The sequence below is a fragment of the Phyllobates terribilis genome, unplaced genomic scaffold (assembly GCF_046119375.1).
Source record: "Phyllobates terribilis strain yellow unplaced genomic scaffold, ASM4611937v1 Scaffold_12__6_contigs__length_324123572, whole genome shotgun sequence".
NCBI lineage: Eukaryota > Metazoa > Chordata > Amphibia > Anura > Dendrobatidae > Phyllobates > Phyllobates terribilis.
This window is the reverse complement of record NW_027362772.1, coordinates 99,705,834-99,728,457: the sequence shown is the minus strand read 5'-3', so window position 1 is coordinate 99,728,457 and position 22,624 is coordinate 99,705,834. Positions and strand designations below refer to the sequence as shown.

General features: G+C 49.5%; 1 protein-coding gene across 2 annotated transcripts in view; it reads left to right on the top strand.

The window, feature by feature from the left end:
- Window positions 1–22,624, top strand: part of LOC141172245 (uncharacterized) — a 52,792-nt gene that overhangs the window by 13,719 nt on the left and 16,449 nt on the right. Inside the window, exon 1 of one of the 2 annotated variants that reach the window (XM_073656234.1) lies at window positions 16,093–16,168. The exons of the other annotated variant lie outside the window; for it this stretch is intronic. Coding sequence (XP_073512335.1) covers window positions 16,143–16,168 — 26 coding nt within the window. The 5' untranslated portion in view covers window positions 16,093–16,142. Of the gene's footprint in view, window positions 1–16,092; window positions 16,169–22,624 lie in introns of those variants that run through there. 2 annotated transcript variants of the gene reach the window in all.

The following is a 22,624-nucleotide window of genomic DNA, read 5'->3' as shown; positions in this document are numbered from 1 at the left end:
ACTTTGTATCCGGTAGCTTTCCTCCCCGCCGTTTCAACGTTACCTAAAAACATGTTTTCAGGGTGTAGGGAGAACCGGGGCCTACAACGCTGAAATTGTCAAAGAAGATGGACTTGGCTAAAGACCTGTTACTTTGGTCATCCAGGATCGCGTATATCTTGATCGCTTTGTCCCTGTGGCCTGCTGGGTAGATTCGGACAAGGCACATTTTTGAACAGGATCTTCCTCCCACGAGCCCTCCGCAGATCTCTGCACATTTAGAGGTGACCTCGGGGGTGCCTTCGTCAGTGTTGTTCTGTCTCCCATCGTGCTCCTCTGGCTGCGACAGCACTCGAGAGGGTTGTCCAGGGTGCAAGGCTGTATTGTGATCTGTGCTGCTGCATTCTGCACATTTCACGCTGGCTTCACAGTTCCTGGCAAGGTGAGAGGTTGTGGCACAACATTTGAAGCAGATGTTATTTTCCTTAAGGAAACCTTTGCGCTCCTCTAAAGACTTCTTCCTGAAGGCTCTGCATTTTGGGAGACGATGTGGTTTCCTGTGTAGAAGACACTTCTTACTGACATCTTGAGGTTTATTCTCTTCTGGAGGGGACCTATTCGCCTTGTGAGGAGGACCTGTGGAAGCAATGTTAGTTTTGTGGACTGCCACTGGTGTTCTACTAGCTTTGACACCGGGGGCAGTGGGACATGACAAAGTGAAGTCGAAGCTAGGGTCGTTTCTGATTTTAGCTTGTTGGGCGACAAAATCGACAAACACTGTAAAAGGGGGGAACGGTACATTATGAGTCTGTTTATAACGCGAACCATATGTGACTCACTTATCTTGTAGGTTGTCAGGAAGTTTTTGAACAATCGGATTGACAGCCCTGGTGGTGTCCAGGAATGCCAATCCAGGTAAATCTCCTTCTGCTTGAGCCACCTGTAGCTCTGCTAAAAAATCGCTTAGTTCCCTGAGCTTTTGGTAACCCTTAGACACTATTTTGGGAAAATCATCAATTCTCTTATATAAAGCATTTTCTATTTCTTCTATTGACCAATAACACTCATCAAGTCTTTCCCACACCTTACGTAGACCTGTGTGTGGATGCTTTATATTAATGTCTCTGATTCTTTTGGCATGTTCAACGGACTCGCTTCCAAGCCACTTTACTAGTAAGTCTAACTCCTCGCTGTAAGAAAGTTCCAAACCTCTGATGGCATTCTGGAATGAGGCTCGCCATGACCTATAGTTCTCAGCTCGATCGGTGAACTTTACAAGTCCCTGTTTAATCTGCTCCCGGCGAGCAAGGAGCTTTACAAAGTCCATGGTGGCTTGGTTATCACTGATACGAGCTGGTGTGTTATAGTGATGTCTAGTGTGTGGTGTATCACCATACCTGTTGGACGTTTCTGGCTTCGGATAGTCTGCATGATACCTCTCTGGAGAGGAAGGTGTCTCTTTGAGGCGGGATGGGGACTGTACCTTCTGCTCGGCGGAACTGTGGTTGTGGCCGAAATCTCCGTGCTGGACGTCTTCTCGCTTGTAGTAGCAAAGTTCGGGGTTGGATCGCTGGTAATCGGCGTAGGCTGGTCGATGTAATGCGTGAGGGCTGTCATCTCTTCCCTGATGTCGGTTGACGTACTCTGAAACGCGCTGTACTGGATCCTGCTGATCTAGATCTGGTCCCAGAACATTGCTGTGTTTCTCATAATCAGTAGAGTTGAGCCACCCCCGTAGTGTTTGGGTTCGGTTCATCGAACACCGGTATGTTCGCCGAACTGTTCGTCGAACTGTTCGTCGAACACCGTTAAAACCAATGGTAGGCAAACAAAAACACATACAAACACCTTCAAAAGGTGTCCAAAAGCTGACAAACTGCTCAGAGGACACAACTAACACATGGAAAAGTGACAAGTACATATAGTCATGCGAAAAGAAAAGAGGTGGAGGAGTAAAAGGAGGGGGAGACACAGATATAGGCATGTCATGCCCTTCTAAAATCAAGAAAGACTGGAGTAAAAATCTAAAATAAGCCTAACAACACCCAGACGTCGTGACAAGAAAATTAAAAAAAGAAATATCTTTAGGTAGAATGGCGGTTCCATTCAGAACACTTTCCTTACAAGACGTAGTGGTATCCCCGTTGTGAGTTGTGCCAAAAACGGAACCCAATACATTCGGACTAATCCACCATTTGTCATATCCAAGGGGCAGGTCAGTAAACGACAACATCGACGCGGAACCAAGTACAGTAGTATATACTGTACCTCCTTTGACAAGGCAATCAGGCGGGTCAAGAAGTTGGGAAGGGGCACCCTAATGGCCAAAACAGACATTGAAGGGGCGCCTATTGGGCTGCTTCTGGGAAGGAGCATACTATATAGATCGCTGTTTGCCCATGGGGTGGTCCAGATCCTGCTCACTATTTGAGGCGTTTAGTTGCTTCCTCGAATGGGTTGTAATGGACGTTTCTAAGGGAGCACATATTATCCATTACCTCGACAACTTCTTATGCCTGGGCCCAAAAGATTCGCCACAGTGTGAATACACGCGGTAGTCCACATGTGAGAAGGAGAGAGCTGCAGGGAGAGCGGACACCACAGATCCGAGGGGCTAGATGGAGAACGGAAGAAGGAAAGAGGGCGAGGGAGGTAAGGGAGTACGGTGGAAGGCTGACCTGAGCTCCCCCATGTTCCTGCTGGGCGGGGAACAGCCCTGGGAAGAAAAGCTGCTTGCGCATCCCTTTGAGGTTACGGGCGTGAGCGGGCAGAGGGACTACGCTGGAGTGCGAAGCCGACGTGGCCAGTCCGTTCCTGCCCGTGCGACCTCCGTGTCACCGGGTTTGTGCCAGAGCCGTGGTGGACCCTGATGGCGAGCCCCCCTCTCCCAATACTGGTGCCTGTCCGCTGGTGGGTCGAGCCCCCCTGCGGCGGGGGGGGGGAGTAACATCTGCAGAAGAAAGACCATCTTCCAGCCAAACTAAGATGTCTACTTCTTTTCGTGGACAATGTGATACGATCCCTTTCTTACGGACATGCCCATCGTTACAAATTCCAGATGAGGCACAAAAACAGCAGGTGCTTCAACGGATATTAAGTGCTCTTTCAAGTGGGCTCTCCTCCACCTCAACTTCAACATCACAAATACTCCAGTCCTCAGAGGTGTCACCCCAATCGCACTTGCTTCCTCACAGCTGCCAAGTAGTGTTGAGCCACCCCCATAGTGTTCGGGTTCGGTTCGGTTCGTCGAACACCGGGATGTTCGAGGAACTGTTTGTTCGTCGAACACCTTAGAACACCGTCGAACACCATTAAAACCAATGGCAGGCAAACAAAAACACATAGAAACACATAGAAAACACCTGCAAAGGTGTCCAAAAGCTGACAAACTGCTCAGAAGACACTCTCTTTAAAAAAGCCGGCCGGCAAATTCAGCAGCGGCATACACCGGTACCCGACAATTTAGACAAGAAGGAATAGAGCATCACACATAGATTAGATAGATAGAAACATGTCAGTCACACATATAAGAAGCACAGTGACAGTGTTGGTTACTGTACTTGCCATTTAGTGTAAAGGATTTATTAAAAAAAATAATAGTGTTTTCATGCACTGTCTCTTTAAAAAAGCCGGCCGGCAATTCAGCAGCGGTACCGGACAATTTAGAATGGAAGGAATAGAGCTTCACACATAGATTAGATAGATAGAAACATGTCAGTCACATTTATAATAAGTACAGCGACAGTGTTGGTTACTGTACTTGTCATTTAGTGATAAAATAAAGGATTTATTAAAATAAAAATTGGCGTGGGGTTCCCCGTAATTTTAGTCTCTAGCGGAGGTTAAGCAGACGGCTGGGGCAGATGTTTGAAGCCTGGGAAGGGGGTAATACCCACGGAGCTTCCCAGGCTACTAATATCAGCCCCTAGCTGAATACCTAGCCTTTACTAGCTATTAAAATGGGGGACCCCCCCCAAAAAAAATGACGTGGGGTCCCCCCTATGTTAATAGCTAGCAAAGGCTAGGCAGACAGCTGGGGGCTGATATTAATAGCTCAGGAAGGGTGCCATGAATATTGGCCCCCTCCCAGGCTAGAAACACCAGCCGTCAGCCGCCCCAGAAATGGCGCATCCATAGGATGCGCCAATTCTGGCACTTAGCCTCGCTCTTCCCACTGCCCTGTAGCGGTGGCAGTGGGGTAATAGGGTTGGGGTTGATGTCCGCTTATAATGCCAGCTGACATCAAGCCCAGGTTAGTAATGGAGAGGCGTCTATAAGACACCCCCATTACTAACCCCATAGTAAAAGTTAAAAAAAACACAAACACCCAGAATAAAGTCCTTTAATTGAAATAAACACACAATTCTTTATTGATCTAAATTAAACCATACTTACCGTCACGCCCATTCCAGCTGAAGCCAACGATCCCCTGCAATAAAAGAAAAATAATAAACCAACCTCATCCTTACCTTTCGATGGTTCCCAGGACAGCTTCAGCTCTGCTACATCGAGATGACAGGCTGGACCGCAGGAGAAAGCTGCCATCCAGCCTGTCATCCCGCGGACACTGAGAAGCGCAGGCATGCTTGCGCTCCTCAGTGTCTCGCTGTGACGGCATCCAGATGAGCCGAGGTCATGTCCAAGCCTGTCATCTCGATGTAGCAGAGCTGGAGCCGTCCTGGGAACCATGGAAAGGTAAGGATGATGTTGGTTCATTATTTTTCTTTTATTGCAGGAGATCGTTGGCTTCAGCTGGAATGGGTGTGATGGTAAGTATGGTTTAATTTAGAACAATAAAGAATTGTGTGTTTATTTCAATTAAAGGACTTTATTCTGGGTGTTGTGTTTTTTTTAAATACTTTACTAGAAATTCATGGCGGTCATGTCTAATACTGGCGTGACCCCATGAATTTTGGGCTTAGGGCCAGCTGATAATACCAAGCTGGCCCTAACCCCTTTATTACCCAGTGAGCCACCGCACCAGGGCCCTGGATGAGTTGGGTACAGCGCCAGAAGATGGCGCTTCTATGAATGCACCATTTTCCGGGGTGGCTGCGGACTGCAATTTGCAGCGGGGGGGGGCCCAGAAACCTTGGGCCTCCCTGCGCTGCGGATTCCAGCCCCCAGCTGCCTAGTTGTACCTGGCTGGACACAAAAATAGGGCGAAGCCCCACCTATTTTTTTTTTAATTATTTCATGAAATTCATGAAATAATTAAGAAAAAAAGGCCTTCCCTATATTGTTGTGTCCGGCCAGGTACAAATAGGCAGCTGGTGGTTGGGGGCAGCCCGTTCCTGCCTGCTGTACCTGGCTGGACACAAATATAGTGCGAAGCCCCACTTCAATTTTTTTTTATTATTTCATGAAATTCATGAAATAATTTAAAAAAAATTGACGTGGGGCTTCGCACTATATTTGTGTCCAGTCAGGTGCAGCAGGCAGGAACGGGCTGCCCCCAACCACCAGCTGCCTATTTGTACCTGGCCGGACACAACAATATAGGGAAGCCCTTTTTTTCTTAATTATTTCATGAAATAATTTAAAGAAAATTGACGTGGGGCTTCGCCCTGTTTTTGAGTCCAGCCAGGTACAACTAGGCAGCTGGGGGCTGGAATCCGCAGCGCAGGGAGGCCCAAGCTTTCTGGGCCACCCCCGCTGCAAATTGCAGTTCGCAGCCACCCCGGAAAATGGCGCGTTCATAGAAGCGCCATCTTCTGGCGCTGTACCCAACTCATCCAGGGCCCTGATGTGGTGGCTCACTGGGTAATAAAGGGGTTAGGGCCAGCTTGGCATTATCAGCTGGCCCTAAGCCCGAAATTCATGGGGTCACGCCAATATTAGACATGACCGCCATGAATTTCTAGTAAAGTATTTAAAAAAAACATAACACCCAGAATAAAGTCCTTTAATTGAAATAAACACACAATTCTTTATTGTTCTAAATTAAACCATACTTACCGTCACGCCCATTCCAGCTGAAGCCAACGATCTCCTGAAATAAAAGAAAAATAATAAAGCAACATCATCCTTACCTTTGCATGGTTCCCAGGACGGCTCCAGCTCTGCTACATCGAGATGACAGGCTGGACCTGCAGAACGCTGCCATCCAGCCTGTCATCCCGCAGACACTGAGAAGCGCAGGCATGCTTGCGCTCCACAGTGTCTCTCTGTGAGGGCATCCAGATGAGCCGAGGTCATGTCCAATGAACTCGGCTCACCTCATGCACGTCACTGACAGCGTGGGAAAATTCTCCTGCACTCAGCGCTTCAGCATGGGAGAATTCTCACGCTGAAGCGCTGAGTGCAGGAGAATTTTCCCACGCTGTCAGTGACGTGCATGAGGTGAGCTGAGTTCATTGGACATGAGCTCACCTTATGCACGTCACTGACAGCGTGGGAGAATTCTCCTGCACTCAGCGCTTCAGCGTGAGAATTTTCCCACGCTGTCAGTGACGTGCATGAGGTGAGCCGAGTTCATTGGACATGACCTCGGCTCATCTGGATGCCGTCACAGAGAGACGCTGAGGAGCGCAAGCATGCCTGCGCTTCTCAGTGTCTGCGGGATGACAGGCTGGATGGCAGCGTTCTGCTGCGGTCCAGCCTGTCATCTCGATGTAGCAGAGCTGAAGCTGTCGTGGGAACCATGGAAAGGTAAGGATGATGTTGCTTTATTATTTTTCTTTTATTGCAGGGGATCGTTGGCTTCAGCTGGAATGGGCGTGACGGTAAGTATGGTTTAATTTAGAACAATAAAGAATTGTGTCTTTATTTCAATTAAAGGACTTTATTCTGGGTGTTTGTGTTTTTTTTTAACTTTGACTATGGGGTTAGTAATGGGGGTGTCTTATAGACGCCTCTCCATTACTAACCTGGGCTTGATGTCAGCTGGCATTATAAGCTGACATCAACCCCAGCCCTATTACCCCACTGCCACCGCTACAGGGCAGTGGGAAGAGCGAGGCTAAGTGCCAGAATTGGTGCATCCTATGGATGTGCCATTTCTGGGGCGGCTGACGGCTGGTGTTTCTAGCCTGGGAGGGGGCCAATATTCATGGCACCCTTCCTGGGCTATTAATATCAGCCCCCAGCTGTCTGCCTAGCCTTTGCTAGCTATTAAAATAGGGGGGACCCCACGTCAATCTTTTGGGGGGTCCCCCATTTTAATAGCTAGTAAAGGCTAGGCATTCAGCTGGGGGCTGATATTAGTAGCCTGGGAAGCTCCATGGGTATTACCCCCTTCCCAGGCTTCAAACATCTGCCCCAGCCGTCTGCTTAACCTCCGCTAGAGCCTAAAATTAAGGGGAACCCCACGCTAATTTTTTTTAAAATAAATCCTTTATTTTAACACTAAATGACAAGTACAGTAATCAACACTGTCACTGTACTTCATATATATGTGACTGACATGTTTCTATCTATCTAATCTATGTGTGATGCTCTATTCCTTCCATTCTAAATTGTCGGGTACCGCTGCTGAATTGCCGGCCGGCTTTTTTAAAGAGACAGTGCATGAAAACACTATTATTTTTTTTTATAAATCCTTTACACTAAATGGCAAGTACAGTAATCAACACTGTCACTGTACTTCTTATATATGTGACTGACATGTTTCTATCTATCTAATTTATGTGTGATTCTCTATTCCTTCTATTCTAAATTGTCGGGTACCGCTGCTGAATTGCCGGCCGGCTTTTTTAAAGAGACGGTGCATGAAAACACTATTATTTTTTTTTATAAATCCTTTACACTAAATGACAAGTACAGTAATCAACACTGTCACTGTACTTCTTATATATGTGACTGACATGTTTCTATCTATCTAATCTATGTGTGATGCTCTATTCTTTCGGTTCTAAATTGTCGGGTACCTGTGTACGCCGCTGCTGAATTGCCGGCTTTTCATGTTTCACTGTGAGCACTGTTCCCATCGATTTGGGCAATCACTCTAATGCCACAACTACCATGGCTGTGGCATTACAGTGAGTGGCAGACAATCCCTGCATGATTGGTGCTCTAAATAGCGCCAGACATGCAGGACACGCTTTTGGTGCACGAACAGTTATCGAACATAACCTCGAACAGCCGAATTTTTTGCAAATCGTTCGGGTTCGTCGAACAACTCGAACACCGCCCAAAACAGCTCGAATTTGAGATTGGCGAACAGTTCTAGTCGAACACCGCTCATCTCTACTCCCAAGTCTCCAGCTGCCCGTCTGAGTATGGGGTAACACAGATGGTTGAGTCTGCAGAGCTGTTTACTCATACTATAGCCTGGGAATCAGAGGTCTGCTCCAGAGCTTCTGTGAATCCAAACAAAATTATCTGCACTGAGGCCCAGAATGTTTATGAGTCGGATCCAGGCCCAGATGAAGAATGTTCTGAGCATAATGTAGACCCTCGTTCCAAAACTGTAACTCCTGTTGGTGGAGACAATGAGGAGAACGATGATGAGACTCAGATACCTGATTGGAGCGACAACTTGACATTTCAGTCAGGGCAGGAAGAGGTTGGCTCTGAGGACGACGGGTGTGAGAACACACAGGGTGATGATGATGAGGTTGGAGATCCCACTTACTGTCAACCCACAGTCAGCCAGTCGATGAGGTCAGCTTAGGAGGTGGAGGAGGATGCTATTGACGACGAGGTTAGGTTGCACCTTCCTGGACAGAGACGGAGTACTGGAAGCACGTCAACAATTGCATCCTCAACCACAACTCTGCCTCTGACCACAAGTCGTGGTGGCTCTTCAGGTCACATGGGTTCTAAGCCTTGCATAGCCTGGGCATTTTTGGAGATCGATAAGGATGACCCAACTCATGTTATCTGTAACATTTGTCAACAAAACCTAAGTAGAGGCCAAAAAATACATAGTTTGAGTACTTCATGCATGAACCGTCACATGGATATGAAGCATAAGTTGCAGTGGGAAGCTCACTGTGCTACAATGCGGCCTAGTGGGACGGGCCAACCACCATCTTCCCCATCTGGTGCATCCGCGGCCTCTTCATCCTCTGTGACTGGGGGGACAGCAGTCACACATGTTTTTGGACGCAGACCTGCCACCTCTTTATCCGCAACAGTCAGTGTGATTGGGAGGTCGTCAGTTCATTTGGAAGTGGAAACAGCTGCTGGTGTTGAGCGCTCTCCGACATCGAGAGCACCACCTTTGGATCAAGGCAACATAACATGTCCACCTGCATCTTCCTCACAGACTGGCAGTTTGCCGGGGACACCCTACTCAACCCCATCTAAGCACAACAGCCAGCCCTCGGTCCCTCAGATGTGGACAAGTAAAAGACCATTTCCTCCTAGCCATGACCAAGCTAAGAGGTTGAATTTCACCATCTGCAAGCTGTTGGCTACAGAAATGCTGCCTTTCCACCTGGTGGACACAGAGGATTTTCGAGACCTTATGTCCGTCGCAGTGCCCCAGTACCAGATGCCCAGTCGGCACTACTTCTCAAAGAAATCTGTGCCTGCGCTACACCAGCATCTCGCACACAACATCACCGCTTCTTTGAGAAACTCTGTGTGTGACAGGGTGCATTTCACCACAGACACTTGGACGAGTAGGCATGGACAGGGGCGTTACATGTCGCTGACTGGGCACTGGGTAACTATGGTGACAGCAGGACAAGGGGCTGCTGTCCAAGTCTTGCCGTCCCCACGAGTTGTGCGTCAATCCTCTTTATCTAGAAGTTCCTCCACTGCTTCTGCCTCCTCAACCTCCTCTCGGTCCTCCACCTGCAGCCATAGCCTGTCTGGTAATACCACCCGCTTTCTAACTGCGCAGAAGGAATCCTGCACACCTCCTTACTATGCTGGCAGCAGGGCTCAACGTCATCAGGCGGTTTTTACTTTGAAATGTCTGGGAAATGTGAGTCACACAGCTGAGGAGTTGTGGTCAGCTCTGGAGACCCAGTTTCATGAATGGTTGTCTCCACTGGACCTGCAACCAGGGAAGGCCGTGTGCGACAATGCTGCAAACCTGGGTGCGGCCCTTTGCCGGGGCAATGTCACACACGTGCCTTGTATGGCTCACGTGTTGAACCTGGTTGTCTAGCAATTTTTAGCCCACTATCCCGGACTAGATGGCCTTCTGCAGAGGGCACAGTCGCTGTGTGCTCACTTCCGCCATTCGCATCCCGCAGCTCAACGACTTACATCTCTACAGAAGTCGTTGGGCCTGCTAGTTCACCGGCTGAAATGCGATGTGCCGACACGGTGAAATTCAACTCTGCACATGTTGCAGCGACTGTGGCAGCACCGACAAGCCCTGGTGCAATACGTTCTGACGTATAGCCTGGGCCAACGAGATCCAGAGGTGGGGCAAATCACGCTGCAGGAGTGGTCTCAGATCAGGGACCTATGCACCCTTCTACACAGTTTTGAAATGGCGACGAAGATGTTTAGCGCTGACGATGCCATTATCAGCATGACTATTCCCGTGATTTACATGCTGGAGCACACGTTAAACAGAATTCGGAGTCAGGTGGTGGGACAAGAGGAGGTGGAGGAAGTAGAGGAGGAGTTGTATGCGGAAGGGATAACATCTCCAAGGTCCAGACGGTTGGCAGCACCAAGGCGGCAGGCATGGGAGGGTGGGGGAGAGGGATTAACCAGGGCGCATGGTAGCAGCCAAACTGTTGAGGAAGGTGCAGGAGCCGAGGAAGAAGTGTAGGACGAACTGGCGATGGGCATGGAAGACTCATCAGATGAGGGAGACCTTGATCACATTTCTGTTGTGCGAGGTTGGGGGGAGAGGGCAGAGGAAGGAAGCATGATTCTTACCTCGCCGCCAACACAACAAGGACTTGGTCCTCCTGGATGCGCAAGACACATGAGTGCCTTCTTGCTGCACTACCTGCAACATGACCCTCGGATTGTCAGAATTCGAAGTAATCCCGACTACTGGGTTGCCACACTCTTAGATCCCCGGTACAAAAGTAAATTTGCCAAAATAATTCCTGCCATAGAAAGGGATTCACGCATGCAGGAGTATCAGTAGAGGCTGTTGCAGAATCTTACATCTGCTTTTCCACAAAACACCAGTGGTGCACGTAGTGAATCTCACAGTTCTAACTTGCCAACCGTGGGACTGTCGAGTCTTCATCACTCAAACCTTAACAGTAACACTGTATCTGCTGGTAACAGCAATTTTGTGGAATCGTTTCACCAATTTTTTAGACCATCCTTTGCAAGGCCACAGGAGACAAGAAGTCTGACACATAGTCAACGCCTAGAGAGGATGGTACAGGAGAATCTCCAAGTGAACATCGAAGCCATGACTGTGTCACTGGACCCTTGCTCATTTTGGGCTTCCAATCTGGAAAAATAGCCGGAGCTCGCCACTCACACCTTGGAGATCTTGTCATGTCCTGCAGCCAGCGTTCTCTCTGCACGTGTATTCAGCGCTGCTGGTGGTGTGCTGACAGATAAGCGCACGTGGCTGTCCACTGAGAATGTAGTCAGACTCACGTTCATAAAGATGAACAAATCATGGATCCGCAAGGACTTTTCTACCCCTGTGTCATCCTGGGGAGACTAAAAGCTTGAGGATTTGGTAAAATCACCTCACCAACCGTTTTAAGCAACTCTGGGGCAATTGATGCCACTTAAGTGGTGTCTGTGCCACAATTTTTGGAAAAAATGGAGACTCTGTTTGGAGTCCCCTTGCTGTGTTTTACTTGACGTTGGCATCGTCAATTCCAGGTGGGTTGGGTCGCTCCTCCCCCCTTTTAACCGTAAGAAACTACATACACTACACTGTGTGCCGAATTATTAGGCAAGTTGTATTTTAGAGGATTATTTTTATTATTGATCAACAACTATGTTCTCAATCAACCCAAAAGACTCATAAATATCCAAGCTTAATATTTTTGGAAGTTGGAGTGGTTTTTTTTTTAGATTTGGCTATCTTAGGAGGATATCTGTTTGTGCAGGTAACTATTACTGTGCCAAATTATTAGGCAACTTAATAAAAACCAAATATAATCCCATCTTAGTTGTTTATTTTCACCAGGTAAACCAATATCAGTGCACCAAATTTAGAATTAAACATTTCTGACATGCAAAAACAAAAACCAAAATAATTAGTGATCAATATAGCCACCTTTCTTTATGATGACACTCAACAGCCTTCCATCCATAGATTCTGTCAGTTGCTTGATCAGTTTTCCATCAACATTGCGTGCAGCAGCCACCACAGCCTCCCAGACACTGTTCCGAGAGGTGTACTGTTTGCCCTCCCTGTAGATCTCACGTTTTATGATTGACCACAAGTTCTCTATGGGGTTCAGATCAGGTGAACAAGGGGGCAATGTCATTATTTTTTCTTCTTTTAGACCTTTACTGGCCAGCCACGCTGTGGAGCAGTTGGATGCATGTGATGGAGCATTGTCCTGCATTAAAATCATGTTTTTCTTGAACAATACCGACTTCTTCCTGGACCACTGCTTGAAGAAGTTGTCTTCCAGAAGCTGTCAGTATGTCTGGGAGTTGAGCTTCACTCCATCCTCAACCCAAAAAGGTCCCACAAGTTCATCTTTGATGATACCAGCCCATACCAGTACCCCACCACCACCTTGTTGGCATCTGAGTTGGAGTGGAGCTCTCTGCCCTTTACTGATCCAACCTCTGGCCCATCAAGAGTCACTCTCATTTCATCAGTCCATAGAACCTTTGAAAAATTAGTCTTAAGATATTTCTTGGCCCATTCTTGACGTTTTATCCTTTGTTTCTTGTTCAAAGGTGGTCGTTTTTCAGCCTTCCTTACCTTGGCCATGTCACTGAGTATCACACACCTTGCGCTTTTTGATACTCCAGTAACGTTGCAGCACTGAAATATGGCAAAACTGGTGGCGAATGGCATCTTGGCAGCTTCACGCTTGATTTTCCTCAATTCATGAGCAGTTATTTTGCGCCTTTTTTGGCCAACACTCTTCTTGTGACCCTGTTGGCTATTTGCCATGAAACGCTTGATTGTTCGGTGATCACGCTTCAAAAGTTTGGGAATTTCAAGACTGCTGCTTCCCTCTGCAAGACATCTCACAATTTTGGACTTTTCAGAGCCCATCAAATCTCTCTTCTGACCTATTTTGCCAAAGGAAAGGAAGTTGCTTAATAATTAGGCACACCTTATATAGGGTGTTGATGTCATTAGTCAACACCCCTCCTCATTACAGAGATGCACATCACCAGATTTACTTAATTGGTAGTTGGCTCTCAAGCCTATGCAGCTTGGAGTAGGACAACATGTATAAAAAGTATCATGTGATCAAAATACTCATTTGCATAATAATTCGGCACACAGTATATGGCTTGGGGTAACAAAGATGGTTGAGTCTGAAGAGCTGTTTACTCAGAGGGCTGCTCCAAAGCTTCAGTGTCTGCTAGTCAGGGTAGTAGCCCAGCTCTGAAGCAAGCTACACCGCCTGTGTATCTAATAAGAATTTTTAACTGCATCTAGCCTAGGCAGACTGTGGGGACCCCAACCAAACCCAGACGCTCAGCCCCCCTACCGCCCCCCTTTCCTTGACAATACAATAATGTAACTCTTACAACTGGATGGGTGAGGATCGGTCACAGCTTTATTAACTCTTTATACTCATTCCATTAGAAAGGCATTTTATTTCTAAAATATTTCAGATTGTTGCAGCATGCCCTGTGTCTCCACACTGGCAAGTTGGCAGACAAGTGTAACTCTCCAACATGTCCTTTCTATTTCCAGGCCACGGAGGATCCTGCGTACTCGTATGCAGGACTCTGACCCCCATCCATCACTCTTAACGGTTGTTCCACTCCGTCCTGGAGTCCTGACAGGAATGTGTCCAGTCCAATATCCATTAAGTGAACACAGTCGGGCCGTATGAGGCCTGCTTTATCTCCTTCCAGTTGTCGGTGTCGTATCACTACACCGCCTCTGTCTCTTCTAAATTTTGCCATCCGAATGTTTATTACCTGCCTTGTCCGTTCGATGGCCGGGTACACACGCGGCTCGGCTCCGTACACCTCGTACACACACGGCTCCGCTCACCTCGTACACACACGGCTCTGCTCCGTACGCCTCGTACACACTCGGCTCCGCTCCATACACCTCGTACACACGCGGCTCCACTCCGTACACCTCGCACACATACGGCTCCGCTCCGTACGCCTCGTACACACACGGCTTTGCTCCGTACGCCTTGTACATGCGCGGCTCCGTACGCCTCGTACACACGCGACTCGGCTCTGTACACCTCGTACACACGCGGCTCGGCTCCGTACACCTCGTACACATGCGGTTCCGCTCCGTACACCTCATACACACGTGGCTCCGCTCCGTACACCTTGTACACGTGCGGCTCCGTACACCTCGTACACATGCGGTTCCGCTCCGTACACCTCATACACACGTGGCTCCGCTCCGTACACCTTGTACACGCGCGGCTCCGCTCACCTCGTACACATGCGGCTCTGCTCCATACACCTCACACACATACGGCTCCGTACACACGCGGCTCCGCTCCGTACACCTCGTACACACACGGCTCTGCTCCGTACGCCTCGTACACACTCGGCTCCGCTCCATACACCTCGTACACACGCGGCTCCACTCCGTACACCTTGCACACATACGGCTCCGCTCCGTACGCCTCGTACACACACGGCTTTGCTCCGTACGCCTTGTACATGCGCGGCTCCGTACGGCTCTTACACACGCGGCTCGGCTCCGTACGCCTCGTACACACGCGGCTCGGCTCCGTACACCTCGTACACACGCGGCTCCGCTTGCCTCGTACACGTGCGGCTCCGTACACCTCGTACACACGCGGTTCCGCTCCGTACACCTCATACACACGTGGCTCCGCACACCTTGTACACGCGCGACTCCGCTCACCTCGTACACACGCGGCTCTGCTCCATACACCTCACACACATACGGCTCCGTACACACGCGGCTCCGCTCCATACACCTCGTACACACACTGCTCCGCTCCGTACACCTCGTACACACGCGGCTCTGCTCCATACACCTCACACACATACGGCTCCGTACACACGCGGCTCCGCTCCGTACACCTCGTACACACACGGCTCCGCTCCGTACGCCTCGTACACACACGGCTCCGTTCCGTACGCCTCGTACATGCGCAGCTCCGTAAACCTCGTACACACTCGGCTCCGCTCCGTACACCTCGGACACACTCGGCTCCGCTCCGTACACCTCGTACACGTGCGGCTCCGCTCCATACACCTCGTACACACGCGGCTCCGCTCTGTACACCTCGTACACGCGCGGCTCTGCTCCATACACCTCACACACATACGGCTCCGTACACCTCGCACACATACGGCTCCGTACACACGCGGCTCCGCTCCGTACACCTCATACACACGGCTCCGCTTCGTACACACTCGACTCCGCTCCGTACACCTCGTACATACTCGGCTCCGCTCCGTACACCTCGTATACACTCGGCTCTGCTCCGTACACCTCGCACACATACGGCTCCGTACACACGCGGCTCCGCACACCTCGTACACACTCGGCTCCGCTCCGTACGCCTCCTACACGCATGGCAACGCTCCGTACGCTTCGCACACGCGAGGCTCCGCACCGTACGCCTCGTACACGCGCGGCTCCGCACCGTACGCCTCGTACACGCGCGGCTCCGCACCGTACGCCTCGTACACGCGCGGCTCCGCTCCGTAAGCCTCGTACACGCGCGGCTCCACTCCATAAGCCTCGTACACGCGCGGCTCCGCTCCGTAAGCCTCGTACACGCGCGGCTCCGCTCCGTAAGCCTCGTACACGCGCGGCTCCGCTCCGTAAGCCTCGTACACGCGCGGATCCACTCCGTAAGCCTCGTACACGCGCGGATCCGCTCCGTAAGCCTCGTACACGCGCGGATCCGCTCCGTACGCCTCGTACACGCGCGGCTCCGCTCCGTACGCCTCGTACACGCGCGGCTCCGCTCCGTACGCCTCGTACACGCGCGGCTCTGCTACATCCACACTGTAAACCCCTCCTGACCCCACACATAAACTTCAACTCATCCAGCACCATGACAACCAGCACAGCAGAGTCCTGCATCCACTGAGGCCCCTGATCATGTGACCCCTGACTCCTCCCCTCCTGTGACCTCATCACAGCTCCTGTGCGCACACAACAGCCATATATGTGGTGGCGGCTCTGCAGGTGGAGGTATGTGGAGACCCCATTACTGGGCGCAGGGGGCATTAACCCCTTCAGCACGGAGGCTCTTTGGGGGTCTTGTGTTGCCCCTTTATAAGAATCATAAGGTTTCTGTTCTGTTTCCTGTAATAGATACATACGACCCCACTATGGAGACAGGAAGGGAGGAAACGTATTGTTCTCATAGTACAGGGCCCCGTTCTTGGCCCCACATAGTGTAATTTTCCCATAGTACCGCCATCCCCCCACACAGTACAATCAGAGGCATAACTAGGGTCTGATGGGACCCGTTGCGAGATTTCGACCTCCCCCCATCCTGATACGTGCTGGATTGCAGATCCTAGCAGGATTCTCCGGCCTGTTGATATCCGTTCATTCGACTGAGTCCTGATTTTGCGGATCGTTGTAGCGTTCTCCGGCTGTGACTGGCTGTACATCTGGAGTCACAGCCAGAGAACGCTACTACAATCCGAAAATCAGGACGCTGACAGGAACAAAGGGACGGAATTGCTACAACGTGGCCTTCTTTTAAACCAAGGCCGCCCAATCAGAACGCAGTAGCGTCCACCAATCGGAGATGAGGGGGCGCGAAAAAGTGATTTTATGCATGCCTTTGTGACACAGTACAGTCCCTATCAAGGTGTGGATCGTTGAAATAGCTGCTGTGTGAAAGCGTCCCAACGACCGCCGAGATCGTTAGTTAGATCGCTGGGGTGGCCGAAATCGTTGGGAAGTTCTGCATGTTTGACAGCTCCCCAGCAATCCCAAAACCGTGACGTAATAACGATCTCGCTAGCGATCTCGTTATGTGTGATGGGACCTTAAGTCCACTGGTTATTAAATTGAGTAACAAAGTGTGTATATGGGAAACACTACCTGTGTCAGCCTTGGGCAGAGTAAACCTCATTAACATGTACTTAATGCCATGCATTCTGTACATTGTACATAAGCCACCTCTCTGGATTCCTAAATACTGGTTTAGGCAAATGCACAACAGCTTTAGAGACTTTGTGTAGAAGAGAGGGACCCTTAGAATAAAGACAGAAAAATTGCAATTACCAAAAAATCAGGGGAGTAGCTTTGTCTTATATACAGTGGGTACGGAAAGTATTCAGACCCCTTAAAATTTTTCACTCTTTGTTTCATTGCAGCCATTTGGTAAATTCTAAAAAGTTCATTTTTTTCTCATTAATGTCCACTCTGCACCCCATCTTGACTGAAAAAAAACAGATGTACAAATTTTTGCAAATTTATTAAAAATGAAAACCTGAAATATCACATGGTCATAAGTATTCAGACCCTTTGCTCAGACACTCATTTAAGTCACATGCTCTCCATTTCCTTGTGATCCTCCTTGAGATGGTTCTACTCCTTCATTGGAGTCCAGCTGTGTTTAATTCAACTAATAGGACTGGATTTGGAAAGGCACACACCTGTCTATATAAGACCTCACCGCTCACAGTGCATGTCAAACCAAATGAGAATCAAGAGCTCAAAGGAACTACCCAAGGAGCTCAAAGACATAATTGTGGCAAGGCACAGATCTGGCCAAGGTTACAAAAGAATTTCTGCATTACTCAAGGTTCCTAAGGGCACAGTGGCCTCCATAATCCTTAAATGGAAGAAGTTTGGGACCACCAGAAGTCTTCCTAGACCAGCCAAACTGAGCAATCATGGGAGAAGAGCCTTGGTGAGAGAGGTAAAGAAGAACCCAAGATCACTGTGGCTGAGCTCCAGCTATGCAGTAGGCAGATGGGAGAAAGTTCCATAAAGTCAACTATCACTGCAGCCCTCCACCAGTCGGGCCTTTATGGCAGAGTGGCCCGACGAAATCCTCTCCTCAGTGCAAAACATATGAAAGCCTGCATAGAGTTTGCTCAAAAACACATGAATGACTCCCAGACTATGAGAAATAAGATTCTCTGGTCTGATGAGACTTTTTGGTGATAATTGTAAGCGGTATGTGTGGAGAAAACCAGGCACTGCTCATCACCTGCCCAATACAATCCCAACAGTGAAACACGGTGGTGGCAGCATCATGCTATGGGGGTGTTTTTGTCACCCTATCTCGGCGTTCAGGAGGTCAGGAGCCTATGCTGACCCTACACTGAGGCCCTGCCTAATCCCTCTACCTGGAGGTACTGTTGATGGTACAGAGGTCCAGGCCACCAGCGTAAACCTACCTCCTGAGAATCCCTGAACCTCAGTAATCTAGTCCTGAGAAGGACCCCGATCACAACAATTGGGGACAGGACCGTATATGCCAAACACAGTACAAGACGAACGAGACAGTACAAGGGGCAAACCAAAAACCACCTTGCATACAAATAACTTACACCACTACAACGGAGGGAACACCAACGGGTAAGGGGATAAAGAATAAAGCGAGGAAGGGAAAAAACCACACCGAGTACACTTCGCTCCTACTTCACAATACCACGTATCACTCCGATAGTCTGCATGAAAAGCTTTCACCGACAACCACCCTATCAGAACGGCAGGTATTTGAAGGAGTCCCAATACTGCAGAATTAACTGCAGCTGGGCGAGGCTGGGCCTCGTCTAGCACAGAGAGAGAGAATTAACTCCCTCCCTGCCGAAAAACACCAAGCACCAAAAACTCAGCTGCGAGAAGTCAGGCTGTGTAATCGCGACGATCTTCATGGCGACACACCCGTGACAGTACCCTCCCTTCTACGAGAGGCCTCCGGACCCTCAGGGCTAGGTTTATCCGGGTGAGTCGTGTGGAAGGCCCGAATTAATCGGTCTGCGTTAATATCCGACGCAGGAACCCACATCCTCTCCTCAGGACCATACCCCTTCCAATGAACCAGGTACTGAAGGGACCGGCGATTAAAACGTGAATCGATGACCTTCGATACCTGAAACTCCAGGTTACCATTGACCACCACAGGAGGAGGAGGTAAAGGTGACGGTATCACCAGCGCCACATACCTTTTAAGCAAAGATGTGTGGAACACGTTGTGAATTTTAAAAGTAGAGGGGAGGTCAAGACGAAATGCCACTGGATTAATTATAGAGCAGATCCTATACGGCCCGATGAACCTGGGACCCAGTTTCCAGGAGGGAACCTTAAGTTTTATATTCTTGGTAGACAACCATACCCGATCGTTCACACTTAGGTCCGGACCAGACACTCTCTTCCTATCAGCCATACGTTTGTATCGGTTCCCCATAGAACTTAGATTATACAGCAACCCTTTCCATATCGAAGCGAGTGATGACGAAAATCGTTCCTCCTCAGGAACCCCCGAAGAGCCCCCCCTACTGAAAGTACAAAACTGGGGGTGAAAACCATATGCCTCAAAAAACGGGGACTTACCAGTGGACTCACTCCGCCTATTATTAAGAGCAAACTCCGCCAGAGGTAAGAAAGAAGCCCAGTCCTCCTGGTTCTCTGACACAAAACACCGGAGATATGTCTCCAAACTCTGGTTCAGACGTTCCGTCTGACCATTGGTCTGGGGATGAAAAGCCGAAGAAAACGATAAATGCATCCCCCGCTGTGTACAAAATGCCCTCCAGAATTTGGACACAAACTGAGACCCCCGATCAGACACCACATCAGAGGGTACACTGTGAAGCCTTACAATCTCCCCAATGAACACCTGCGCAAGAGTTTTAGCATTAGGAAGAGCGATAAAATGTGTCATCTTGCTGAACCTGTCCACTACAACGAGTATGACCGTTTTACCCGAAGATGGCGGGAGATCCGTAATAAAGTCCATAGACAGATGAGTCCAAGGACGCTCCGGGATCTTCAAAGGTAAGAGAGCCCCAGACGGACGGGTACGTGGGGTCTTAGAGCGCGCACAAACCCCACAGGACGCAACAAAAGTTCCCACCTCCCTATGTAAATTAGGCCACCAAAACCGACGCGAAAGGAGATCCACAGTTGCTTTACTCCCTGGGTGTCCTGCCAAAGCTGAGTTATGGTGTGCCTCGATCACCTTTTGTCGCAACTGATCTGGAACAAACAGTCTCCCAGGAGGTCCAAAAGGGGCGTCCCCCTGAGCCTCCAATACTTCCTCCTCAAGCTCAGAGAATACTGCCGACACCACCACCCCCTCCTGAAGGATAGGAACTGGGTCATCTGTATTCCCGGCCCCAGGGAAACTACGAGATAAGGCATCCGCCTTTACATTTTTTGATCCAGGACGATATGTGACGACAAAATTAAACCTGGTAAAAAACAATGACCACCTAGCTTGTCTGGGATTCAGACGTTTTGCGGACTCCAGATATAGCAGGTTCTTGTGATCGGTGATGACGGTGACCGGATGGATAGCCCCCTCCAAAAAATGGTGCCACTCCTCAAAAGCTAACTTAATGGCCAAGAGTTCCCTATTGCCGACATCGTAATTCCTCTCAGCGGACGACAATTTTTTAGAGAAAAAAACGCACGGACGCCATTTACCAGGAGACGAACCTTGTGATAATACTGCCCCTACCCCTACCTCAGAAGCGTCTACCTCTACAATGAATGGCTGTGACGCATCAGGTTGAATGAGTATGGGTGCCGAGGCAAAACATTTTTTCAAGGAGGAGAAAGCTTGACAAGCCTTGTCAGACCACCTAGAAAAATCCGTCCCTTTTTTTGTTTTGTCTGTGAGAGGTTAAACCATGGACTAGAAATTACGAATGAATTTCCGGTAATAATTAGCAAACCCCAGAAAACGTTGTAGTGCCTTAAGATTCTCTGGCAGATCCCACTCAAGAACTGCCCGCACTTTCCCAGGGTCCATACGAAAACCAGAAGCTGACACCAGGAAGCCTAGAAACTGGAGTTCCTGAACGGCGAACACACACTTTTCCCACTTGGCGTACAGTTTATTATCCCGCAAGATCTGTAACACCTGCCTAACATGCTCCTGATGAGACACAAGATTAGGCGAGTAAATTAAGATGTCATCCAGATAAATAACAAGAAACTGACCCACCAGGCAGCGAAAAATGTCATTAACAAAGTGTTGGAACACCGCCGGGGCATTAGTCAGACCAAATGGCATGACCAGGTTCTCATAATGTCCCTCCGGAGTGTTAAAAGCCGTCTTCCACTCATCCCCCTCCTTCATCCTTATCAGATTGTATGCCCCCCTGAGATCCAATTTAGAGAACCATTTGGCGCCCATGATCTGATTGAAGAGATCGGGGATAAGTGGGAGCGGATACGGATCTCGGACAGTAATCCGATTAAGTTCACGGAAATCCAGGCTTGCGAAAAACTTCCCTGACCGAGAGGCCTGGCGTTGATCGAGAATATGGGGATGGGTTTAGCCAACACACTCAATCGCATACCTTGAACCCGAGCAAACCGAGCGTCCACCAGATTAGCCCCGGCCCCACTATCCAGAAGAACAGATATCCTCTCAGTTCTCGTACCCACCACCACCTCCGCCGGTACAAGAAACTGAGACGAACCTAGGGACGAAATACCTACTCCCAGATTGCCGTCCACCACACAACCTGGGATCAATAGTTTTCCGATGACTCTTTGCTCTGCGAAGGACGGGAAGGACACCCCCCAATAAAATGTCCCTTTCTCACGCAGAAGAAACATCTTCCTGTCTTGTGGCGCACCGCCGGTCCCCTCCCCCGAAAGGATGTCCCTCCTAACTGCATAGGCTCCTCTGGACTGACCAGGGGAACCTCCATATAAGGGACCCTTGTAGAAGGTGGAGTCATCACAGGGGGTGGAGTTATCCCGCACCTCTCCCGAAGCCGTCTGTCAATGCGAATAGCAAGGGCCATAGCGGCTTCCAGCGACACGGGAGAGTCATACTGTGCCAACATATCCTTTAATTTGTCAGATAAACCTTGACAAAACTGGCTCCGAAGAGCCGAGTCATTCCACTGGGTGTCCGTGGCCCACCTACGGAACTCTGAACAGAATTCCTCCGCTGGACGATCTCCCTGCTGGATCCTACGTAACTTAGATTCAGCAAGGGAGATCCGATCCGGGTCATCATATACAAGACCCAGAGCAGAGAAAAACCCATCCACTGTCCGGAGAGCCCGGGGGAAGAGAGAACGCCCAAGATTGGGGGTCCCCTTGAAGGAGCGAGATGACTATTCCCACCCTTTGTTCTTCACTCCCCGATGACCGAGGCCGCAGCCGAAAGTACAACTTACATGCCTCCCGGAAAACAAAAAACTTGTCCCGCCCCACCGTGAACCTGTCAGGGAGAGCTACTTTGGGTTCTGATCCGGCTTGCTCCAGGGGATACAAAACCTTGGACTTAACGTCCGGCAGCTCCAAGGACAAACTCTGCAACTGCCGAGCTATATTGGCTACTGGATCCATGGTGGCTGGAGAGAATCTTTTAGTGGGTCGGTGAAAATGTCACGCTGTCTCGGCGTTCAGGAGGTCAGGAGCCTATGCTGACCCTACACTGAGGCCCTGCCTAATCCCTCTACCTGGAGGTACTGTTGATGGTACAGAGGT